We start from the raw sequence: 22,691 nt of genomic DNA, 5'->3' as shown, positions 1-22,691 counted from the left end.
GGGGGGGGCACGGCAGGACCCATGGTCCTGTGCTCAGGGGTCAGGGAAAGGCCCGTGTACCCCCCGGCGTCGACCCAGCCCTGCCGTGGCCCGACGGTGACGGGCCCGGCGGTGCACCCACGCTGAGTGGGTGGGGAGCAGGGAGCTCCCCGGTGCTGCAGCCGCGGGGAGAGGAGTGGGAGCGACGAGCTACGCAGCCCTGCTTGTTTTTTCCTCGCTCTGCAGCTGAAGAGAGGAGAAAAACTAATGAAAACAGAGCTCTGGAAGAAGCGCCAGGCCCGGAGCGGCTTCCGCCCTGATCCCCAGCAATTATCAGCCACATGCCAGATGTTCCGACGCGATGCCAATGTCAGAGAAAATAAATCTGTGGCAGGTTCAAGGTCCCTGCCGGGCCGGCACGCAGCGGCTCACGGCTCAGCACCGCGCGAGGCGGGGACGGGGCTGCGGGGCGGCCGCAGCCGCTTCCTCCCGCCGGGCATTGTTCCCCTGGGAAGCCCCGGCCTCACGCCGGCCGCTTGCTATTTTTGCAGTAAGGTGCTTTCAGGGGTAAATACGTCCCCGCTGGCCTTGGGCACTTTCCTTTGCACAGGCCCTTGCCAAGGCTGCGGCCCAGCTCCTGCAGCGGGCGTGCGGCCCCTGGGTCAGGGCCAGCGCAGGGGCCGCGGTGCAGCCCGGCAGGTCCCGGCCGGCGGCGGGAGGGCGGGTTTGGGAAAGCCGCTCCGGAGCGGCCGGGCAGCGCGGCGGCAGGGTGGCTGCGCGGGGTGGCACCAGGGATGCCCGGGCCCGTCTGCAGCGTGGGCGCCAGCTCCGACGCCGGGGGCCTTTTGCACCGACCCCCCTGCCCCGGCTCCTGCCCGCCTTCCCCGCTCCACGCTGGGTTTGGGCTGGGATGTGGGACCGGCTGTGCCCGGGGGGACCCCGGGTACCCCTGGCAGCATGTGCCCGCGTAGACCGGAGCAGCCAGCACATGGGGAGCCCGTGCTGAAGGCTCTGAGCAGCCCAGGGGTCCCCGGGGACGGGGAGGAGGGGCAGACCGGGGTGATATTTCGGTGGTCACAGCACCCAGGTGTGGAGGGACAGGGTGGCCCTGGCCTTCCAGCCGCAGGGGTCCCCGGGGGTGCGCTGGGGAGGGGACGGCTGCCGTTCAGGGCCGGGGATGGGCCCCAAAGCTGCTGCCCTGCCGCAGCGTTGTCACGGCCAAGGGACCGGCACAGCCTCTGCTTCGCGCTCCCGGCGGGCCCAAGCACCGGCACGTCCGTCCCCAAAGCCCCGGGTTTTGGCCCAGCGACTGGCCTCCCCCATCTCCTCCCGGCTGGGCCGCGGGGCCGGCTGGAGCCCCTGGAGCCACACCACCCGCCGCGGGCCGCAGCCGTGCTTTGGCTCCTGGCTGGTGCGTAGCCTTGATGCTCAGCAAAGCATATCTCCTTCTCGGATTTTTATCTCCATCCACTCGGCTTATCGGCGGCGGGGCAGCCCTCCTGCCTGCGCCACGTTCCCGGAGCGTGCCTGCAGCAGGTGTGGTCAGCACTACTGTTTGCCAGATCTGGCTGCCTGCGCCGCCGGCTGCCCGCAGTCCCTGACTCCGGGGCCCGTGCCGATAATGCGTGCGCGGCGAGGACTTTGGCGATAGCGTTCCCGATGACATTACCTTGTCCCCCCGCATTCTTCCGATGCCACGCACGCCTTCGCTCGGGGGCGCGGGCGGGCCGGGCGCGCGGCGGCGGGTGCAGATGCTGCGCAGGCAGCGCCGGGAAGCGCTGGTGGTCTCTTCCCGGGGGGACTCATTGACATATCAGTCACATAGTTCTGCATAATTGGGACTTGGATGCAGCCTCTCTTTATGTTTCCTCTTGGCAGTTGCCAACAACATGAAGCACTCCTGGGTCAAAATGACAGCCTTTTGTTTACTATTCCTGCTTATGTGCCTCATTTTCTTCAAGGATAAGAGCTCTTTATAGGAATCTTTATTGTGATGAGGTTAGCAGAGAGAAAGATTTCTCTCCAGCTTTCTCTCTCTCTTTCACAGCTGATTAGCGGGGTCGGCCCGTGGGGACAGCGACGTGGGGCTCGAATCCAGCGCCCGCCTCGGGGTCCCCCCGGCCGCGAGCCGCGTCTGCTCCGGCGCAGTCTGACCCCCCCAGCCCGGCAGCGCACAGCCCCGTGCGGGGGGCCCAGGCCATACCCCCGTGTTCTGGGAGGGGGCGCCGCCAGCCCCAGCAAAGGTACCCCGAAACCCAACCGCCCCCCGGGAGCTTGGGCAGGAGCTTACCGGGAGCACAAACCCCTTGAGCACGCTGTTACCATCCCGGCCGTGGTGGCCCATCCTTTGCCGTCCCTCCCTCCGCAGCGGTGATCAACCCCGCCAGAAACGCCGAGAGCAATTCTTGGCAAACCGAGTCGTGAGACACCCGTGGTGGTCCAGTAAATGGCAACCCACCAGTCTGCTGCATGCAATGGGCTGGTTTTCAGGTCTGAGCTCCGGAGGGATGGTGGCTGGGCAAGAGGTGAGGAGAGAGGTGAGAGCACTTGGTGACAAGATGGGGAGAAGCTCAGGGAATAGACATGGCCAGAGATGGGCATGGGTGGAAAGCCTTCCCCTGCCCTGGCAGATGCCCCACGGGACCATCCCAGTGGATCCTTTGCCCATTACTGGGCTGGCGTGGTGACCCAGCCTCACCTCGCAGCCCCATCCCAGCCGGTGGCCGTGGGGTGACACTTCTGGGAACAGCAACTCTTTTTAAGAGGAAAGCAGCCTATCCTTGAAAGTTACTTTCTGAAGGTCAAGAGTGGGACTGTGACAGAGCAGCCTGACAAACGCATCTCCCAAAGTCCTTGGGCCCGATAATGTATGTCCCATGCAATGTTGACACTAGTGATCCACCAAAGATCAGGTTAACAAGTTTGACGTTAGTGACAGCGTGATTTGTTCAGCGCTGGCTCTGAATTCATAGAGCGCCTGGCCTTCGGTGATAAACTATTGCACTGCGCGCACGAGGCTGTGGCAGTTGTCACCAGCCGGAGCACCGAGATGAAAAGGAAGCAGAGCTCTAATCAAAATACAGTGGTCAGCAGAGGTTGAGATGAAAATTAAAATGTGCTGGTACTTTTCCCACCCCAGCCTTGCTTTCCAGGCAGCCCTTTATGCCAGCGCGGGGCGAGGGGAGAGGCCGCCCCACCGCCCCATCACAGCTCCAGCACCTCCTCTTGCTCGGTCTGAGGGTGAGGACAAACCCATCGCCCCACGTGTGTGAAGCTTCCTCTGCCAGCTCCCAGGGCGCCCCGCCACTGCTGACCTGCAGGGCCCCCTTGCAGGGAATAAATCCAGGGCAGCGCGGCGCCAAAGCCGCTCGGGCTGCACGACGGAGGAGGAGAACCGCTGTAAATAAGACAAACTTACCCAACAGAGAGGGCAGGAGATGTGAGAGGGCTCAGCACGGGGGCAGGGCAGCGCGGCTCGCGCTGGGATTGAAGTGAGGGTGCGATAAACCCTCTGGAAGGAGCGGGGGGGACGGGGGAAGGCACGGTGCTGCAGCAGTGTGGGGAGCGGGGGGACCCCAGGAGCTCGGGGGGGGACGGGCACCCCGCGGCTAGCAGCCTGGCAGGGGCTGAGGCAGCACAGCCCTGAGGCCCACGGAGGGGCTGGGGGCCATGGGGCAGGGCTGGGGGAGCACCCGTGGGGAGCAGAGCCCGGGGTGAGGAGGAACCCGGCCGCGCTCCTCCGCATCACCCCAGCAGCCTCTGAGCCCCTCGTGTCGAGCACGTCGGGCTTCCCACCACACCGGGAGGAGGAGCAAAGCTTTCCTGGTGGGAAAGGAGGATCTTTTGCAGAAACACCTAGAGATGGGCGGCTGGAACAATTTCCCCTCCTGAACCAGGTCATCTCCTCCCTCTCCCCTCTGCTCACCGCCGGCTCCTGTGATGCTCTCAGGAAGGGGACGTGCAGAGACAGCAGGACAGCGCGAGGTCACGATGCAGGGCTGGAACAAGCATCCTCCCCAAAAGTGAGCTGTCCTGCTGCAAGCTCGGGACGAGACCTCAGGTGAGGCTGAACGTGCTCGGTGCTGGTTTATGGTCCGACATGTTTATTGCATCTGCTGGGAGGGATTATTGCAGGCACAGCGCTCCAGCTCGAGGGGAACGACCCCTTCCCCTGGCTGCAAACGACTGTCACGGGCTGAGGCAGGGCAGAGCTCAGCACTGCTCTGCCAGGTCCCCTTGGCTTGGCCCGGGTTCTGGGACAGCCCCTCCGACCATCCCCTGCTCCCCGGACCAAAGACCCTTTTTAGGTCTGAACAAGCAGATTTCTTTTGTGTTCGGAGAACAGACACTGGGGACTTTCCTAAGCAGGCAAGCCCGTGGCAGGAGGACAGCCCTGCCCTCGCAGGCGACCCTCATGGATCCATCAGCTCCATGCAGGACCCGGAGCCACCGAGTCTCTCCCGCAAGCGGGACCAGGGAGGGCTGAGCTCTTCATCCGCCCGCCCTGCCCAAGGAACTGGCATTTCCCCGGGGGGGCCTGCCAAGGGGACTGAGGGCAGAGACCCGGCAGCGCTGATCCTCCCCCCAAAAGGGACAGCAGAGCCGTGGGTCGGCTCCTCCTGCAGCCGGGGGTCACAGGGAAGGGGCAAGTGATGGAAAGAAAACACCCCAAAACCGGCCAGTGAAGGAAAGCGGATTCTCAGCCCCCACCTCTCTGCCTGCGGCTGGGGACAGGCTCAGCCCCACACCAAAACTTCTTATTACAACCCAGCAGCTCCGTCTCCAAACCCAGGAGCTCCGTCAGCGAGGAAATCCTTCAGCTCGGGAGAAATATGGAGAGGGCCGTATCCCTGTGTGCCAGAACGCAGACACTTAACTGCTTGCTTTGCCATAGAATCCCCCACTATTAAAACAAGTGGAAAAAAAAAAAAAAAATCCTAAACACCCTTAAGCACGAGAGCTCCTAAACATTAAAAAGGAAGAATTTCCATTTTTATGAGTTTAGCATCGCAGAAAGTGCCGGCAGCCCCGCGGGAGGGAGCAGCGGAGCGCGGGGGCCGGCTGCTCACTTGGAGCCGCCTTTGTGGCAGCGCAGCGTCTCCCTGAGTGGGCCTGAACGCACGCTCTCTAATCCACGCGGAAATGCAAATGCAGAAAGTGCTTCTTTAGTCTTTTAACACGCACCCACCTCACTGACACGAGAGATTGTTAAATGATTTCTGCAGTTTCTCTCCGGAACACGCTGGTCAAGGATTTCTGGTGTGTTTGCTTGTTTGGATTGTTCCTCCTGCCTGCAGCAGCCCTTCTCCTCCTGCAGCTGGTGCAAAGCCTCCTCCCGCTGCGCCCTGCGGTGACGGACACCCACCCACATCACTGTGTGCTCTGGCCACCCCACTGGTGGGCTCCCCCCCGGGGGGGTGGTGCCGTGGGTGGGTGCCAAGGCGGGCACCTCGGGCTGCAATGGTGCCGCGACTGAAAAGGAGAAAACCCGTCCCCCCTGCCACCTCCCCCGGGGACTTGTGCAGGGGAAGGGGAGCACCGCGCGCCCAGGGCCCAGAGGACCGTGCAAACCTTCACTCTCCCATTGCCCCCGGTCCTGCCCCCCCGCCCCGCGGTGCAGGATCCCCCCCCCCCCCCCCCCCAGCTCCTGAAAGGGGAAGGTGCAAGCGAACAGCAGACGCCACCGGTGCAGAACAATTCACATTTATTAGTTCATACAGCTAACACTCGCTAAACATGCGTTCAACACTTATTGGTCACATTTCCACAGGTAGTCAAGTCACAGAGCAGAGCAGCGGAGCAGGGGCAGGGCGGGCTGACGCGGACCCACGCCGGCCCCGCCGCGCGCGGGGGACCGGCCGTGCCACGGCGCGCCCGAGCCGTGCCGGCAGAAACATTCATTTGGTCGTAGCGTAGTGACGGGAAGGGGCAGCTCCCGAGAGGCGCAGCACGGCGCCCGCTCCTCCTCGGGCGCTGCGGGGCCAGGGCGGCAGCGGCCGGACACGCTGGCCTGCCCCAGCCCCGGCTCCGAGCGTGCCAACGTTCACCGTGTGTCATGCCGAGGCAACATCCTGCTTCCCTGATTTACGCAAGGGATCGTGAGAAAAAGGGTTTTACCGTGAGAAACCATCACCTGGAACATCAGCGGAAGGACCCCGGGGGGAGCGGGACCAACCCATTTTGGAAACGTCCCGCAAACCCGCGATGGGCTGACAAGCAGCAGGGCAGCAAGCGGAGCCGCTGCCGCCCCGAGCTGCCCGGCGCGCCCAGGGCCAGGACGTTCGTGCCGAGGGCTCCGCCAACGCGGCCTCTGCACCGCGACGGAGCCGGCACCGTGGCTGGGTGGGCACCGACAGAAACCGAGCGGGCGAGAGCCCACGTCCCGCCGTGCCGGCACACGCGGCTGCGAGAGAGCAGCGGTGGCCACGGTGGCCACCGTGCACACGGGTGCTGGGCGAGTGCAGGGCCTGGGCAGCCCAGCGCCTTCCCCGGGCCGAGGTGGGAGGCGAAGGGAAAACCATCACCCCACGGGAAGGGCCACAAACCTCCAGCCATCACCCCCCCCCCCCCCCCAACTCTCCGCTGGCAGCAAACACTGGCAGTATTTTGTTTTTCACACAATCCCTTTGAGATGATAAACAGGATGTCACACGAGGTAGTTTTGTTATGGAAATTGAGTCAATAATGTTATCAACTATTACAAGACATTTTATAAATTGAAAGAAAACAATGAATCACAAAAGGCTTTGTTAAGGTTGATCGTCATCTGGTTTCAATTTCTGTTTCTTTTTGCCCTTGGGGGCATTTCTTCCACTGAACCATGTTGCTTCTTTCATAGACTTATTAGAGGTCAGCTGCACAGGAACTCTTATTTATTTATTTATTTATTTATTTATTTATTTATTGCAAGGGGAAGATATTGCCTAGATTGGCCTCACCAGCTCTTCGCAGGGCTGGTTCAAACCCACATTTGCAGACCCTGGCCAGTGAGACTGCGGGGAAGGTGGGTTTCAGCCCTGCAAACTTTCTGTTGCCGACTCTTGCTCCGTGCCGGCAGTGCCCGCGGCTGCGCCGGGCTGGACGGGGCCTTTTGGACGCTCCCAGCAGCTGTAACTCAACTAGTTTCACACGTCAGTACCCTTCTCAAGCAGCCCGACTGAGCCTACAACCTTACTGACCCGTGACGAGAAAGCTGGGCTGACTGGAAATTAAATGTTCTAATTCATAAGCAGCAGAGAACAGAACTCTGGGACTGGCTGCCAGGGGCAGATTGAGAAATTCCCATTTTCCCCTTTTCCACGGGCACTCAAGCGCTTTTAACACCGAAGGCAGAAGGATGAGGTGATGTGGAAATACAGACAAACCTCTCCTGGCCCTAGGAGCTGATGTGCCTTCAGCGACAGCGCGAAGTTACCAAATCCGAGGGTGTTTTACACTTCACCATTTCCCGGTCCCACAGGGCCGGGCGCCGCAGTGCGAGAGCCCCTTCGGGATGCTCTTCCCCTTAGACCACATCTAAGCCTTCCGTAGGCAAACTTCCCACAAGCCAAACCGAAAGTTTCCCCCCCGCCAAAATCTCCACGCGGGGGCTTTATTCAGCAATCAGCCGGTCCCTCCAAACAAGTCATGAAAGAAGCAACCGTCGCAACATCAAAACTAGGGTTTCTCTGGGTCACATTTTAAATACTTATCCCTGAGCTTCTGTGTATTGCAAACAACACACCGTGAACCCGGAGAAACGCCACAGCTTGACACTGACATCCTATGCATTACCCTTGATTCACACAGCATCTACAACTTAAAAATTAGCTTCATACTTAAACTAGTTCCCCAAGTTTCCCCCTTTCTCCTGCCTTTTATGTGGCAGGGATGATTGCCGCTTATTATCCTGAGAAATAACAACATTTTCACAGACACCAAGCTTCATAGCTTCAAAGCAAAACCAAGAAAGAAGAAAGAAGGAATGGTAAATAGCACATTCACAGGAGAATCTTTTTTTTTTCTTTCTTTTTTTTTTTTTTTTTTTTTTTTCCGTTTTAAAAAATGTAGTAAAGGTAAAAGAAATTCAAGTTTTTTTGAAAAAAAAAAAGGTTGGTTTGAAGGACAAGACTCCAACCCCTTCCCCTGAGGTGGCTGCGGTTCTGTGCAGGAGCCCGAAGAGCCGGGGCAGGTCCCGCCGCGCGCGGCAGAGCGAGGGGGGCTGGAGCCTTCGCACGGGCAAGCGCGGGGCGGGGGGCACGGCCGCCCCCGCCTCCCCCGGCAGCCCCGCTCGCCCTCGCGGGCTGGCTCGAAGCACCAGCACGATGGGCGTCCGGGGCCAGCCGCGGGCCGGTCCTGGTTGCCCCGCAGCTGGCAATCCGACTGGCTTCTTTGCAGCCATCACCCTGAAAACGCCACGTGTCGTGTGTGTGTGTGTGTGTGTGTCCCCCATCTTTGCGTGACGGGTGACGGCGAAAGCTCGGGATTTAAGAATTACGGGAGAAAATGCAGCGCTGCACCCCGATGACCCGACACTGCGCCTCGGCACGGCACCGCGGGGCGAGCAGGCACGGGCTGAGAAAGGCGAACGCCGCTGGCGTTATTAACGATCAGAGAGCAGCTAACGAGCACGCGAAGCGGCTGGAGAGCGACAGCTCCTCCTGCACCAGGTTTGCCAGGCCCAGAGCCCACGGGTTTCGAGGTCCCTGGCACCTCCGAGCACCCCGGCCGTCCCTCCATCCCCCGGCCCTCTCGAGGGGCCGGGCGCGCCGAGGACAAGGACGGACACACGCCGCGGGGTCCAGGGGCGGGAGCCTGACCCAAAGGCAGCGGGAGAAAACCCGGCCGGTCTCGAAAAGCTTTGGCTCGGGCGCCGGGGTGCTGCCGCGCGGGCCGGGACGCAGCCGCGCCAGCAGCCGCTTCTGCTCCGTTCCCCGGGGCCCCGAGCTGTGAAACGGCAGCGAGGCCACCTCGGCAGAGTCCCTCCGAGTGTGTGAGCCCGAGCACTGCAAATTTATGTCCCGAATCTCTGTTCAGATTAAAAGTAACTCTTCGGCTTTCCATCTGCACAAATGCTATGAAGGAGAGGAGGGGGTCAGTCAGCCAATTTATCTTTCAAATCGGGGATAAAAATTGACTTGTCATGGCAGAAAATTCTACCAAAGACTATTATTGTTGATTGATTCCTCTATGACAGAAGGTCAGATAAGCAAGAGCAGATAGATACGAAAGATAATGAACTTCCCCCTACTAGCATTAAGCACAAATAAAATATGAGTCCCTGTAAAGCGAGTGTTACGTGAAGAATGGAACAAAAATTCCAACCTTTCCAGGGTGTCCTTCAAACCAAATTCACAAATACATCTAGTGACTGACCTAACGTCTCTACGTCTCTACCTACATTCCTACCTCCTCATAATACCTGAGTTTGCAATGCAACACATTCACTTTACCCTGTTTAAAAAATACAAGTCATTAGAGGACTTGGTGCAGAAGATATTAAGGATGACTGTCCGGTGAGCTAGATTCTGGTTCAGCATATTAGTTTCTTCCTTACTTGTCTCTTTAGTAAGGCTTTTCTACTCCCTGCGACAAACGGGTTATTTGTGAACGGATCCTGCTGCCAATCAACCTTTGTAGAATTTGCTTAATACAACAGAAAGCAGAACATTCTTGTCCATTCATCGTCATAAATGAATTTAGGTTTTTTGGTGGTGGTGGTACAGCATTAGCCTTGGGAGTCTATTTTGGATAAACACAGAATACCTAATAGATTATTTCTGTTGGATATTTGGCAGTAAGATGACCACTTTTATGTACACTAATTAAAACAAACTCTTATTCATCAACAGATTATAATAGTTCAGTAACTGTAGAATAAAATTACTCCTATGTAACTTTAACAATTCCTTGAGTGTATAAAACAGCAAGCCAGAAGATAACCCGTAATAAAAAGATCATATCAAGCTATTTGGAAATTAAACTTAAAAGCTGAGAAATACTTTCTAACTTACAAACAGATATACTAAAATCTTCCCATTTACACTTGAGGTATAGGCTGTATGCGGAAGGCTTTCCTGAGAAATACGCGCTCGTCTCATTTTACAGTCAGAAAGTAAATGAGATTTACGGAACCGCCTTTGGATTGTGAAGCTCTATCAAGCTGAACTGCTGCTGGGCCCAGCAGCTGTTACCCGTAACATCCTATTTAAATAATGAAAAATGAGCAGCTAGTGGACTTTCTGCAAAGGGAAACCGTCAGGCTGGCAGATGCCCGAGCAGGGCGGCGAAGGCGGCGGTGCCACCGGGGCCGGGGAGCGCTCGGCCGGTGCCGGCGGCCCCGGGGCCGCAACCCAGGGAGCACCCGCTGGGCGAGGGGGAGGGCAAGACGCCTTCGGGGAAGGAGGTTTTTCTCCCGTTCACCGTCACATTCATCTCAGAGCAGCTTCAGTCCCCCTGAGCACCATCGCTGCCTGCCACAGAGCCCCCACCGGGACGAGGCAGAAAGGGACCAACCGGCCCCTCCGACCCTGAAGGAACAGAAGCTGTTTCCCAAAATATTTTTAAAACAGCATTCAAACATTTGTCGACGAACCCTCTTGCTACATAAACATCAGATTCGTATCTAAGGGCACAGGGAAGGAAATCCAGCCAGAGCGACACGGCTGCCTAGGAGAGTGACTGAGTCTTCTTCGAACGTTAATTCTTAATGAAGGAGATGAGACCAAGAGCATCTCATCCAACCTCCGCACCGCCACCGCGAGCAGGAAGCCGCGAGGTTACTCATGAGAACGCCCAAGTTTCGATACGCGCCGGCGCTCCGCAATCACTCGAGCAGCTAACCAGCTGCCATTAAACCAGAGCTCCACGCAGCCGAGCGCCGTGGAGGTCGCGAGATGGAAAATCGAAGCCTCGCAACACCTAGGACAGAACAGTTTCCCCACTCCTGCGCTAACACCGCTCTTCTTGGCGAGGCGGGGTTCCACAGGCAGCGGAGCAGTCCCGGCGGGACATGCCTGTGGATCACGCATTCCCCGAGGCCAGCGGAGAAAGCCAGGCCCGAGGACACCGGGGTCCCTCCCCCCCGTTACACAGGTCACACGTAACCCCGGGGTGCCCTAACTGCTCCCAGAAAGGGGCTGCCCGGGTCTGCTGCGATGCAGAACCCTCCCCAGCAGTCCGACACCGCCGTGGAGGAGCGCGCTAAAAGGGGCGATCCTGCCTCTTCTCTGAGGAGGTTTTTCCTGCTTTTGTGAACCTAAAATGGATGTTAAGGAAGCGATGAGAAATTACTCGCAGTTCTCTAGCAATGGGAGTGGCTTTGTGTAACGTCAGGCGCCGGCTACGAACGGCAGCCACGCGATTTCAGTCGAGTGGCAAGGTGCTGTGGCGATGGCGAGGGGCCGGCCGGCGGGGCCGGGGGGCAGAGCCTGCTCCCACAGCCCCCACGGGGCCGGCCGGCAGGGCTGGGGGGCAGAGCCCGCTCCCACAGCCCCCACGGGGCTGGCCGGCGGGGCTGGGGGGCAGAGCCCGCTCCCACAGCCCCCACGGGGCCGGCCGGCGGGGCTGGGGGGCAGAGCCTGCTCCCACAGCCCCCCATGGGGCTGGCTGGTGGGGCTGGGGGGCAGAGCCCGCTCCCACAGCCCCCCATGGGGCTGGTTGGCGGGGCTGGGGGACAGAGCCTGCTCCCACAGCCCCCCATGGGGCTGGTTGGCGGGGCTGGGGGGCAGAGCCCGCTCCCACAGCCCCCACGGGGCCGGCCGGCGGGGCTGGGGGGCAGAGCCCGCTCCCACAGCCCCCACGGGGCCGGCCGGCGGGGCTGGGGGGCAGAGCCTGCTCCCACAGCCCCCCATGGGGCTGGCTGGTGGGGCTGGGGGGCAGAGCCCGCTCCCACAGCCCCCCATGGGGCTGGTTGGCGGGGCTGGGGGACAGAGCCTGCTCCCACAGCCCCCCATGGGGCTGGTTGGCGGGGCTGGGGGGCAGAGCCTGCTCCCGCAGCCCCCCACGGGGCTGGTTGGCAGGGCTGGGGGACAGAGCCTGCTCCCACAGCCCCCCACGGGGCTGGCCGGCGGGGCTGGGGGGCAGAGCCTGCTCCCGCAGCCCCCCACCCAGCTCGGGGGGGCCCGGCCGCCCCACAGGGCAGGATTCCGGGAAACCGCCCGAGCTGCCGCCTGCGCCTCAAAACTGCCAGGGGAAAAGAAACCAGCTGGCTGGGCAGACTTTTCCTTCTCCTCCACTTCCTGCCTTTTTGAAATTATCGTTATTACATTTAAAGAAAAAAAGCTTGGCGCCCCCCTAACACCCCCTTCTGCACACCCGCCCTTTTGGGATACCAACAGCTCTGTCGAGGCGGCGAGGCCGTTTGCTCTCTGCGACAAACGCTTTTGGGTACAAATCATGGAAAGAGCAGCGCGCGAACAGCATCTTCTCCTTGAGGTAGTCTTACTCATCTCAGTCCCCAGCCCCCAAATACAAAAGAACTAACCCTAACAAACACTGTAACATTAAACATCTTCACATTCTGTAAACCGCTGGAGAATGCATCTGCTGCATTCATACAGAACCATGTGCATCGTGTTGAAGATCATACATTCAACTCTGTCGTGAAATAAATATATAGGAAAAAAGAGTAAAAAAAAAAAAAAAAATAAAAAACCAAACAAAAAAAAAGATTCTTGCTACAATGGCAGGGACACCCCCCGCCCCGTCTCCTGCCCGGATCGCGGTTGCCCCTCTCCCGGGGTGAGCCAGCTCCCTGCCTGAGGCACAGCGTAAGGCACCGGCCGGGGCCGAGCTGGGCTCACTCTTTGCTCACACTCGTCTTGCAGGAATGTAGAACGGCCTTAAAAAGGAGAGGCAGCTGCTCCAGGGGGACGTTCACCATTTTTCCTGGTAGGAAAAAAAAAAAAAAAACAAAAAAAACAAAACAGAATTAGCGGTCACTCCTGAATCAGATTTCAGAGACACCTAAGCCAGCAACGCTGGAGATGGTTTTACCTTGAACCTCTTGGAGAAACAGTTAATCATCCTACTGCTACATTAGACATTTGATACTTATTTGGACATAACAGGATTTAATATTTACTGAATCGAAAGCAAAATAAACGGGCAAAGCCAGATCAAAATGATTTCTCCACAATGGAGCAGCATTTATAGAAACTGGAAAAGACTAAATCCCGTCTCTCCTCAAACTCCCTTGTTGATCTCAACGAGTAAATTACAAGAGCTACTCTGTGATTATTACCTAGTTTGTTAGAACAGAATAGGATGAAGCCTTGACACTGGGAGGCAAGTGTTTCCCTTTGCCATAACATCCAGGAACAAGCAATGTTTTAGTACACCAGACCTTGCAGATCTAATTAGCGACACAACTGCATCTGGAAATTCACCTGCGGATTTCAGAGGTCCAGATGAGCTGAAACCTGGGGGTTACGCTGCAGAACCGCCCGCCGCTCTGCTTATCATCTGCTCCTGAATTAAGCGGCACCTTGGGGATCTCTCTGTTTCTTATGAGAGAACTACTCCAGCCAGGATTACACCCTTTAGAGACAAAATGCCTCCTGAGTTGGGATTGAAAGGAAGAAAATAAAACTAGAACCTGACCAAAGTACTTAAAAGGGCAGCAGGTGAGAGCAAGGCACATCTTCTTGGGAGCGGGACGTGACGCCGTGGCCGGCAGCTTCTAACGAGCCCGTCTGGCTGGGTGAGCTGGGGGGGACGGGCTTACAGGTGGGCGAGAAGCTTCCACAGAAGGTCCCCCCCAAACATCCTCCACCAAAGCCGTCAAGAAAACCACTGCTGCAAATTAATTTCCTTTTAAAGGGGAATTTCGTAACTCGCACATGATCCCAGTGGGAGAAGAGCTCAAAAAGTTACCTGCAATATATCGTATCTCTGGCAAACACATCATTAAATCCGGAAAACGGTTTGGCTGGTGTGGGTATTTGTACTCCGTGAAGTCCTGGCAAACATACCAATACCGCTTGTTCAGCTGCTCCAGTTGGGACGCGTTAGTCAGACCCCTGATGTCTGAAAGCGAATACGATTAGAGGAATGAAAACATGACAAAAACATCCTGCAAGAGCAGCAGCCTCGCACTTAACGCCATTGCTTTCGGAAAGACAAACCGATTGCTAAAACTCTAAGCTGGGCCCCTGCTCCAGAGACCGGCGTCGAGTGCCCAGCTGGACAAATACTGAACCTCGTGCCTCCCCTCCGGACGCGCCTGCAGCACGGGTGTGCCTGTACACACGTGTCTGGGTGCAGGATTTCCTTCCACGAAAGACCAGGAGGAGGACAGCTAAGGTCCTAAGCCACTCATCTGCAGAGCTCGATGGATGTTCTTGGAGATAACAGCTCCAGCAACCTTAAATCCCCGCCCGCCCGGTGTAAAGTAGCTGTGTGTCAAGGTTTAGCCCTCACAGCGGATTCGGCGTTAATACTTCCTCAGACAGAAACATGTTGATTTTAGCTATATCATCTCGGCGGAGGAAAGCGCTCAACTCTATAATTCAAGGTCTCATATTTCTCCCCATCTGCTTATGAATTATGTCATATGAGCTTTATAAACTCGTCAACTTCTTATTTTTAAATTTAGCTTTGCCAACGTCAGGCAACAAACGCAAAGGAAAAAACGGACGTTTCCAAGCCATCAAACTGGCAGGAGGTGCCAGTGCCCCCGTTCAGCGTGATCGAGGGCACCGGCACGGTGCCGGGGGCCCTGGGAGGGATCCAGCGCGGTGGAGCCGGGAAGCTGCGGACCCTCGGTGCACGCTCGGTACTGTAAGACCATCTGACGGAAGAGGCATTTGTCTACTGCCCAAAAGCTGACTTTCAAAAATAATCCTCAGGTATTTCACATAAAAAAATTGCAAACTTCAACTAAAAATAAAAGAAGACAGGAAGTTAATGAAAATACATTTTGGAAAACAATGGAGACAGCTCGAGAAGTGTATTATCCAGTGTCAGGAAACTGCCCAGGGAAGCAAACCGGAACCGCAGCCCGGCAGAGATTGAAGCGTCAGCACTATCTCCTGCTGGAAACGAGTGGGGGAGGAGAGAGCCTGCAGCACAGTTTTGCAGACTGCAACTATCTTTCACAGTACAAAAAGACTTCGGGGACATTTATTTCCAAAATTACAACCCAACACCATCCACTAAGCATTTGCCTCTCAACAGTTCTCTTGGTTTACAAACGAGGGGACGTCCTGCGGGGCCACACCAGGCGAGTGGGGAAGGGGACCCACAGCAGCGGACTGCGACAACGGACGAGTGGAGACGGGGACGAGCACCACTGAGAAACAAAACCCATCTATTCCAAACCATTTCAGCCCACTACAGCTGTTAGAAAACGACCGGGATTTTCTCACATGTTGAAGAATTACTCTGCACGGATTTTGAAACATCCAGGGTCTTGCAGCAGCCTGGACTGCCAGCGTTAACACACTGGGTCACCAACAGGAGGGCGCAGGCCCTTCTTAGGCAGAATTCATTGCCCGCACATAAATACTTCGTTCGTGATTACTTTTCACTTTGAAGACTTAGCATGAGGTATAGAATCTAAAAAGTAGGAAGCCAGCTAGGTGACCTAAGTATATAACCTGAAGGTAAATATTTTAGAGTCAGAAAAGCTCTAAAAAAAGCGAGGAATGGTTTTACAAATTCACCCTTTAAAGCAGAAAAATTAACAAATATATTTTCCAGTTAGGAACCTTTGAAAGGTTTTTATGCAAATAGTCAATGTTTACTTCAGGAAAAAAAAAAGCCATGCAAACGAACTGGTTTTAAAGTACCATTTAGTTAACTGCCTAAACAGTTACCTAAAGCAATACTATTTTTAGATGACACATCTTTGACGAAAAGTTTGTTAGCAGCTGGTAAATCATCACCCACCCATATCTTATCCAGGAAGTTTTCGCCAGCCTCTCTGCTCTGTTCTTACTCTGGCATTGGTACCCTTGGTACATATGTAAAATGACACACTCTCCTTGGTGCCTATACCTAAAGGTAATAAAAATTGTCTAATCTCGTGAATTCATTCACTTCCAGGATTTCTTCATGTGAGTACTCAGGCATCCCACTCTGCGTGGCGTGTGGTCTGCACGATGGCAAACGCATACAAGAGGTTTCAGAGCTCCAGTCTCCTCGTGGGTCTCAGACCCCCTTCTCCTACGTCTCATCAGGGAAGCAAAGACTGCTCAGAATGTTCTGGAGAATTTCTCCAGCGGGCCTGATACCTCCTCTTCCTCGACTCACCTTGATTTAGGAAGTTAATGGCTTTCATACACGCGTACTCCTCGTTGCTGACCTTCAACTGGTTAAATTTGCGAAAGAGGTAGATCAACCGCTCCATCACCTCCATCCCCTCTTCACTGAATCTGAAGGATAGAGATCACACATCAATTTATACAGGGGACAGTCCATACAATACAAGCAAGAAGCTTATTAAAATAACTTCAGAGAGTTTAACATCTTGCAAGAGAATTAAAAAAAAATTGTCATCAAAACTGCTTCAAGTCTGCTGGCACCATTAAAGTAGAAGTAAGAAGGAAAATGACTCAGTTACAGACTTGACTGCCACAGATATTTTAGCAAAAAATCATCTCTCAGTGACTCAGTTCATCACCAGCCTGCTCTGACAGAGGAAAAGGTTTGATGGAGCCAGGAAAATGCAAAAACTTCTTGCCTGCTCGGAGGCACACTGCTTTGCCTCTCTACACTTGTATTTCCCCAGATTTCAATGAGGATTTGGATTTGGCACTTCGCTGGGCTAACGGAAGGTTTAACTAAGCAGTCTGGGGAATGAGATGAGATTTCATAGGAATGTGGAGTGATGCTTGTCATGTAGGACATGAAAATATCCTGCAAAGCACCCGCTGTCCTGCCAGACGCACAGGGCAGGAGGCCTTCCCCCTCTGCCTGGTGTCTCACTGCATCTATCCGCGACAGAAAGCAGCTCAGGGCCACGTTATTCAGCACTGCCCCTCACTCCTGATGGATATTTTTGCAGGACAGAAGCACCCCTAGCAATCCTTGCAGTGCTTCCCCCCCGTCCAGCAGACAAGCCACCGCGAGCAGCGTTTCAGGTGTCCTCGCCCCTCACCACCTCGCACCTTTCTTCAACTTGGGCTTCCCACCATTTGCAGCAACGCGTCCTCACCCGCGCTGGGCACCAGCAGAAACACCAGGGCACCCCGGGGGGGCCTGGAGGCGTCCCCAGGAGCTGCACAGCACCCTGCACCCCACCCCGGCAGAGCGGGGGTTGCTGCTGCTTTACAGCGCGTCACAGAGGAACGCCGGGCTCTCTGCAACGAACACACCCAGCCTGATTTCCCAGCTGTTGCTCTTCAACGAGCCCCTCCATCCTACAAAGCCGATAAATGAATTTCAGCCTTTGCCTATAGGAGCAGTGCAACCCCCGGGCTTTGGCTCTGCACGGCACATTGTCGTGTGCCAGCCGAACGGAGCAGCACCCCAGCAGGGCGGCTCCGGTGGCGCGGGACGGCGGGGACGCGGGCCCCGGGCCCTGCCCCACACAACACAGTCCTTTCCCAACGGCAGAAGCGCCTGCAGCTCCCCACGTCTCTAGGGAGCCGCTGGAAACAGCCTTGGGTTAAACCACCGAGGGGTGACGCTGCGCCACGTCCAACAGTGGCACACGCTTCGTTTGTCTGACAGGCAGGTGAGTGAAGCTCACGTCCCCGCAATTCCCAGGAGTGAGATCCCGCAGTGCCACAGAGCCGTATTTAGTGCCTGTCGGCTGCGGTTTGTTCGTTTTCCCAGGCTGAGAGCTTCTGGGGTGAGACATACGGCAGGAAAGCTGGGATCCCTCTCACAAGTGAAAACAGGCATGAAACCACAAACAACCAAAGTTAAAGGGAGTGAAACTGCAGGCTGCGGTCTAAGGTGGAACCGCGCAGCCTAAGGAACGCGTGCCATTTCCTTCTAAACTTTCCCCCTCAAACAGGACGCGCGGGGTTCGCTGCACTTAATCAAAGCATATCAAGACCCAGCCAGAAAAGCGCTGCTGCCAGTGGGGACTGTCAGGGACCCTCCGCTGGGATCCGGCTCCGCCACCCGCACCGGCCCTGCAGGATCTCAGCAGGTACAAGCGCACTCCTCCCTCGATCGGTGCCGCTGGCCGCGAGCGTCCACACTCGCCAAGGGAAGCCAGGGACAGGGACGGGCGGGAGAGGGCACGCTGGCGCACAGGGAATGTAAATCTCCCCCCAAATCTCCTGGGAAATTGCCCGACGGAGGTTTTGCGGGTGCGGGAGGAGGTCCTCCTGCCGAAGGGAGCGCCGGGCTGCTTCTCCAGGAGCGCTGCCCCGCGTGCGCACCCCGAAAAAGCCACGGTGTAAGCAAGAGGGGAAGCGGGGCTGGAGGGCGCGGAGGGCTGCCGGTGCCTGCAGGCATGCTCCAGACCATCCCACGCGTGCCAGCGGCCTCTCGGGAACACATCTCCCAGCAATACCCCCGGTTTCAAAGAAACCACAGATTGCAAAAACGCTCAGAAGTGGGACAGAAGTGTTTAGGGAAGCTTCAGTTGCACTCTGGTATTGTACAGCACAAAGAATGAGAGCACAGCCAGAAAGCCATCTTTGAATAGAACAGAAATAGAACCTTTTTCACTGAATAATACCTTATTTTGGCATGTGTGTTTGTTTACTTCAAAGTTATTTGTAAAATGCATGGTGGAGTTTGACCTCAGAGAAGCGAAAACAAGCTATCTGAACTCCAGGTCACTTCTTCAAGAAAGTAATATTGTAAGTGATGAAAGCCTTGTCGGCTAATCTAAAGTTGTACAAGTTTTCTTGCTCTCAAGTTGACATTAAAAATCTTGCAGGTGCAAGATTGCAAAGCTCAAGAAGTTAATGAGCACAAAGACCACTCAGTTGTCTGTTGGGTTTAATTGTTTTTAGAGTATGCACATTTTTACCAGCCACTCATCACTTCATAAATCCAGGAGAGCTCTTCTCTCATTCCTCCAGTTGAACTGTCTTACTTTCCTGTGCATACTTTCCTCCCCCTTTCAAACAAAGCTGTTCTGTTTTTCACAGCCCTATTTCTTCTCGAGGACTGACTCCTCCACACACTCTTCCTCACAGTTTACACCAGGCAAGTTTCTGGCTGGGAGTTATCGGGATCAGCTGGGGAAGAGGGGGAAGGGAAGTGCTATCAGGAGTGCTGGGGGAGGTCAGGAATCTATTCATTTCAGATTCATCTCCAGAAAAACACTGGAATAAAAGAAAACATTTGATCTAGCAGACAAACAGAACATTTAGCCAGTTGTCAGAAGCGATTAGAACACAGGGGCTGGGAGCTCACCCTATGCCTTCATTCGTCACCTACGTAAGCATTAGCATCGCTCCCATCATTTTGCTAAGTAAGAACAGAAATTAACCCCAAAGTGCCAGGTTATCACAGCTCAGTGAGATTTCTTCAACCAGCTGTGAGATCTAATGCCCCCCAGTCCGCAGTCACTGCTGACCGACGCCGGAGGAAACGGGGGCTCGCTGAGACAGCCCACGAGCCGGGCCCCCCTCCCTAAGAGCCCCTCTCAAATCCGGAGGGGCCGGCTCCCCCACGAGTGCATCAGACAGGGAGACTGACACCCACGAACTATCCCAGACAGGCCTGAACTACCACAGAGGCAACTGGGAGGGAGGCATGCCGCTCGAGACCCCGCCTCACCTTCCCGCTAAATGGCTTTTTGGGGCTGCATCTTCCCATGTTACTAATGACAATTAATGCTACTTGGAAAGCGAAATCAGAGGAGCCTGCAGAGAGATTCCGCTCCCAAGAACACCTATTTTCACCCGTGTGCACAGATCTTCTCTGAAGGACTTTCCAGGCGACCAGCTCTGAATTGCTGGTTTCTGAAGGGCGCGGATTCCTCCTTTGTCGTGTTTTCTTACCTCTCGTTCGTATTTATCGCAAACCCAAAATGAAACAAACACTTCTCTTTTGAGGCTCTGACCAGGACAGCAGGAACAAAAGGACGGCTGAATGCAGGAAGAAGTGTTATTGTGGTTTTCTACGACTCTTACTGTTCCTTGCAGGAGCAGCACCAGATGCACGATGAATGGCCGGGCAGAGCAGCGCCGCGGAGGAACCTGCCCCAGGAAATGAGACACCTGGGTCCAGCTCCCGGCTCCGCCACGGCCTCCGCCAGCCAGCCCCTGCGGCGGTCAGAGCAGACGCACAAAGGAACCTCAAAGAACCGTTAGGTACCGTGACGGCTGAGGAAAGCAGCAGTATTTTAAATCCCTGCTCACCAGACACTTAGATCCCCCCCGTGCCTCTTGCAAAACCACCAAGCCCAGCAAGGGCAGAGTGCAAACGGGGCAGATGTTAGAAGGGAAGGTGGGCTGCAGTTTCCGTAAATCCTACCCATTCTGCCATAATATTGTGAGATTGTGAGTCTGCTATCAAAAGGAGGATCTGTCTGACACCAAGGCTACAAAACAAGACACCCAAACCAAAAAACAACACCCTGACCAACCAAAATGATAAATGAAAGGCAGGTTCCTCAGAGCATCAGATAGCACGTTCTACGGAAAAAACAAGAGCTAAGTTGCAACATCTTTAAATTTATGTAATCAAAACAATGAAATAGCAATTAATAATGAATACTTTGATAATACCGATAACCGGCTTTGTGAACAACCTCTCCACTGGCCCAAAGGGGTTTTAAATAAGACCTTCCGTCCTATATCTCAGGGTTACCTAAAGAGTTGGTTAGTTTTACTCTCCCCATAAACAAGAGGGTGTGTAGGGCTGTGCTGGAGGAAGACAGCATGGCTATGGGAAATTCAAACAGCACCATGCACCTTCCCCTGCAGAAGGAAATTTTGATTCGACACTGGCTAATCATGGTGTACTTTCTAACCCTGGAACAACCATTCCCTAAAAAATAGAAAAGGAAAACAGCAGCAGGTGAGGTGACCCATCCCAGGAGAGGTGCTTGGTTGGTCACGGGGCCAGAAACACGCACCTGCCCTCCATCCTCCCGACAGCTCCTCCATCCCCAGCCCACGCTCCCTTCCCCGTGGGCTCAGCCCAACCTCTCACCTGTGCAGCTCGTCGTCAGAGGGAGAGTACTTGGAGGTGACGTCTGCAAGGTCACCAAAGATCTGCTTGCTGTAAACAGTCAGCGAGGAGAGCAGGATCAGCTCCTGCCACGTAGAGCTGAGCAGGCAGGTATAGTCCTTGATGGAGAGTTCGCAGAAGAACGGCAGCTTCTTGATCCAAGCAATCTGCCTGAAAAGCAATTCATCCGCCAGACGACACAACAACGCAAACAGCTCTGCCTGAGTCACTTTATACCTGCAGGCACAGTTAACATGAAGGCATAAAAACAATTAACAACATTGGATTACATCATCCGAGGAGGCACTTGCAAGGCAAATGCCACAGGAATTCATCTGCAAGTGCCCAATGTGCCGGTGCCCCGTGGTACCCGGCAGCGGGAGCTGCGATGACCAGCACCCAGCCTGAACAGCTGGGGGCTGCAAGGGGAACCCCCTCCCTGAGCCCTGGGTCACCCACGCGGCCAGCACCCAGCCGGGGGGCTGCAAGGGGAACCCCCTCCCTGAGCCCTGGGTCACCCACCCGCCCAGCATCCAGCCTGCACAGCCAGGGGCTGCAAGGGGAACCCCTTCCCTGAGCCCTGGGTCACCCACCCGGCCAGCACCCAGCTGGGGGGCTGCAAGGGGAACCCCCTCCCTGAGCCCTGGGTCACCCACCCGCCCAGCATCCAGCCTGCACAGCCAGGGGCTGCAAGGGGAACCCCTTCCCTGAGCCCTGGGTCACCCACCCGGCCAGCACCCAGCCGGGGGGCTGCGAGGGGAACCCCCTCCCTGACCCCTGGTTCACCCACCTGGCCAGCACCCAGCTGGGGGGCTGCGAGGGGAACCCCCTCCCTGACCCCTGGTTCACCCACCCGCCCAGCACCCAGCCGGGGGGCTGCGAGGGGAACCCCCTCCCTGACCCCCCAGCACCCAGCCTGCCGGGCACGGGGCAGCTCGGCCTCCGAGTCCGCCCCGCAGCTCTCGCCAATGCCCAGACCACCCAGCTTTTTTTCCACCCGTGTGTATTTCCCAGCTACCGCGCTCCTTACGGGGCCTTTACTCCAGTTACTGCAATTTCCAGGCTGAAACCCACGGAACCCGCTCCCGCGCAGGCTCAGCCTGGCCGCCTAGCCTCGAGCCCCACGCAAGGTCCGTGCGTGCCAGCTCCGGCCCCCAGGCAAGGGCTCAGGCCACCCACGGGACAGGGTCTGGTGTGCTGCTTGCACTACGGCTGCCGCCTCTCCCAGGGGACACGGACGCGCCCATCCAGCCCCCCCCCACCCCCCCGCGGTGCGGGCAGGGACAGCCAGGAACAGGCAAAGCTCCTGCACCGCGCACACTCACCCGTCCTCGATGAGCATCGGCGTGCCGAGCGGCTCCAGGTCCTCCGCTGACACTAACTGATTGATGAGACTGTGCGACTGGGGGTCCAGGCTGCGCGCCTGGGGGGGCATCAGAGCCGAGTGAGCGGAATAGCTAAAAAGGTGCGGGAGGTACTGGTAGTGCGTGGACACCGGCGTCCCGATGTACTGATCCCTGAGTGCAGCGAACCCATTCAGCTCCACGGACCTACTGGAAAAGGAAAAGCTTTTCAATACACCCCCCAAACCCCCACCCGATTCGTTAAAATGTTGCATCCAGCTCCATCAGAAATGTTAATAA

The 22,691-nt window shown here is 56.3% G+C and overlaps 1 protein-coding gene across 5 annotated transcripts in view; it reads right to left on the bottom strand.

Annotated features, from left to right (window-relative positions):
• Positions 1-12,006: 12,006 nt before the first annotated feature.
• The window catches only part of NR6A1 (nuclear receptor subfamily 6 group A member 1), a 93,922-nt gene continuing 83,237 nt past the window's right edge, over positions 12,007-22,691 (bottom strand). For 4 of the 5 annotated variants that reach the window (XM_042786739.1, XM_042786741.1, XM_042786742.1 and 1 more), the window contains 5 exons: positions 22,374-22,601; positions 21,031-21,285; positions 16,213-16,334; positions 13,834-13,986; positions 12,007-12,846 (listed from right to left, as the gene is read on the bottom strand). In XM_042786739.1, coding sequence (XP_042642673.1) covers positions 12,758-12,846; positions 13,834-13,986; positions 16,213-16,334; positions 21,031-21,285; positions 22,374-22,601 — 847 coding nt within the window. In that variant the 3' untranslated portion in view covers positions 12,007-12,757. The remainder of the gene's footprint in view (positions 12,847-13,833; positions 13,987-16,212; positions 16,335-21,030; positions 21,286-22,373; positions 22,602-22,691) is intronic. The other variant, XM_042786740.1, reaches the window with a different exon arrangement.

The sequence above is a fragment of the Tyto alba genome, unplaced genomic scaffold (assembly GCF_018691265.1).
Source record: "Tyto alba isolate M040663 unplaced genomic scaffold, T.alba_DEE_v4.0 Super-Scaffold_11, whole genome shotgun sequence".
NCBI lineage: Eukaryota > Metazoa > Chordata > Aves > Strigiformes > Tytonidae > Tyto > Tyto alba.
This window is presented reverse-complemented; position numbering and strand designations above follow the sequence as displayed.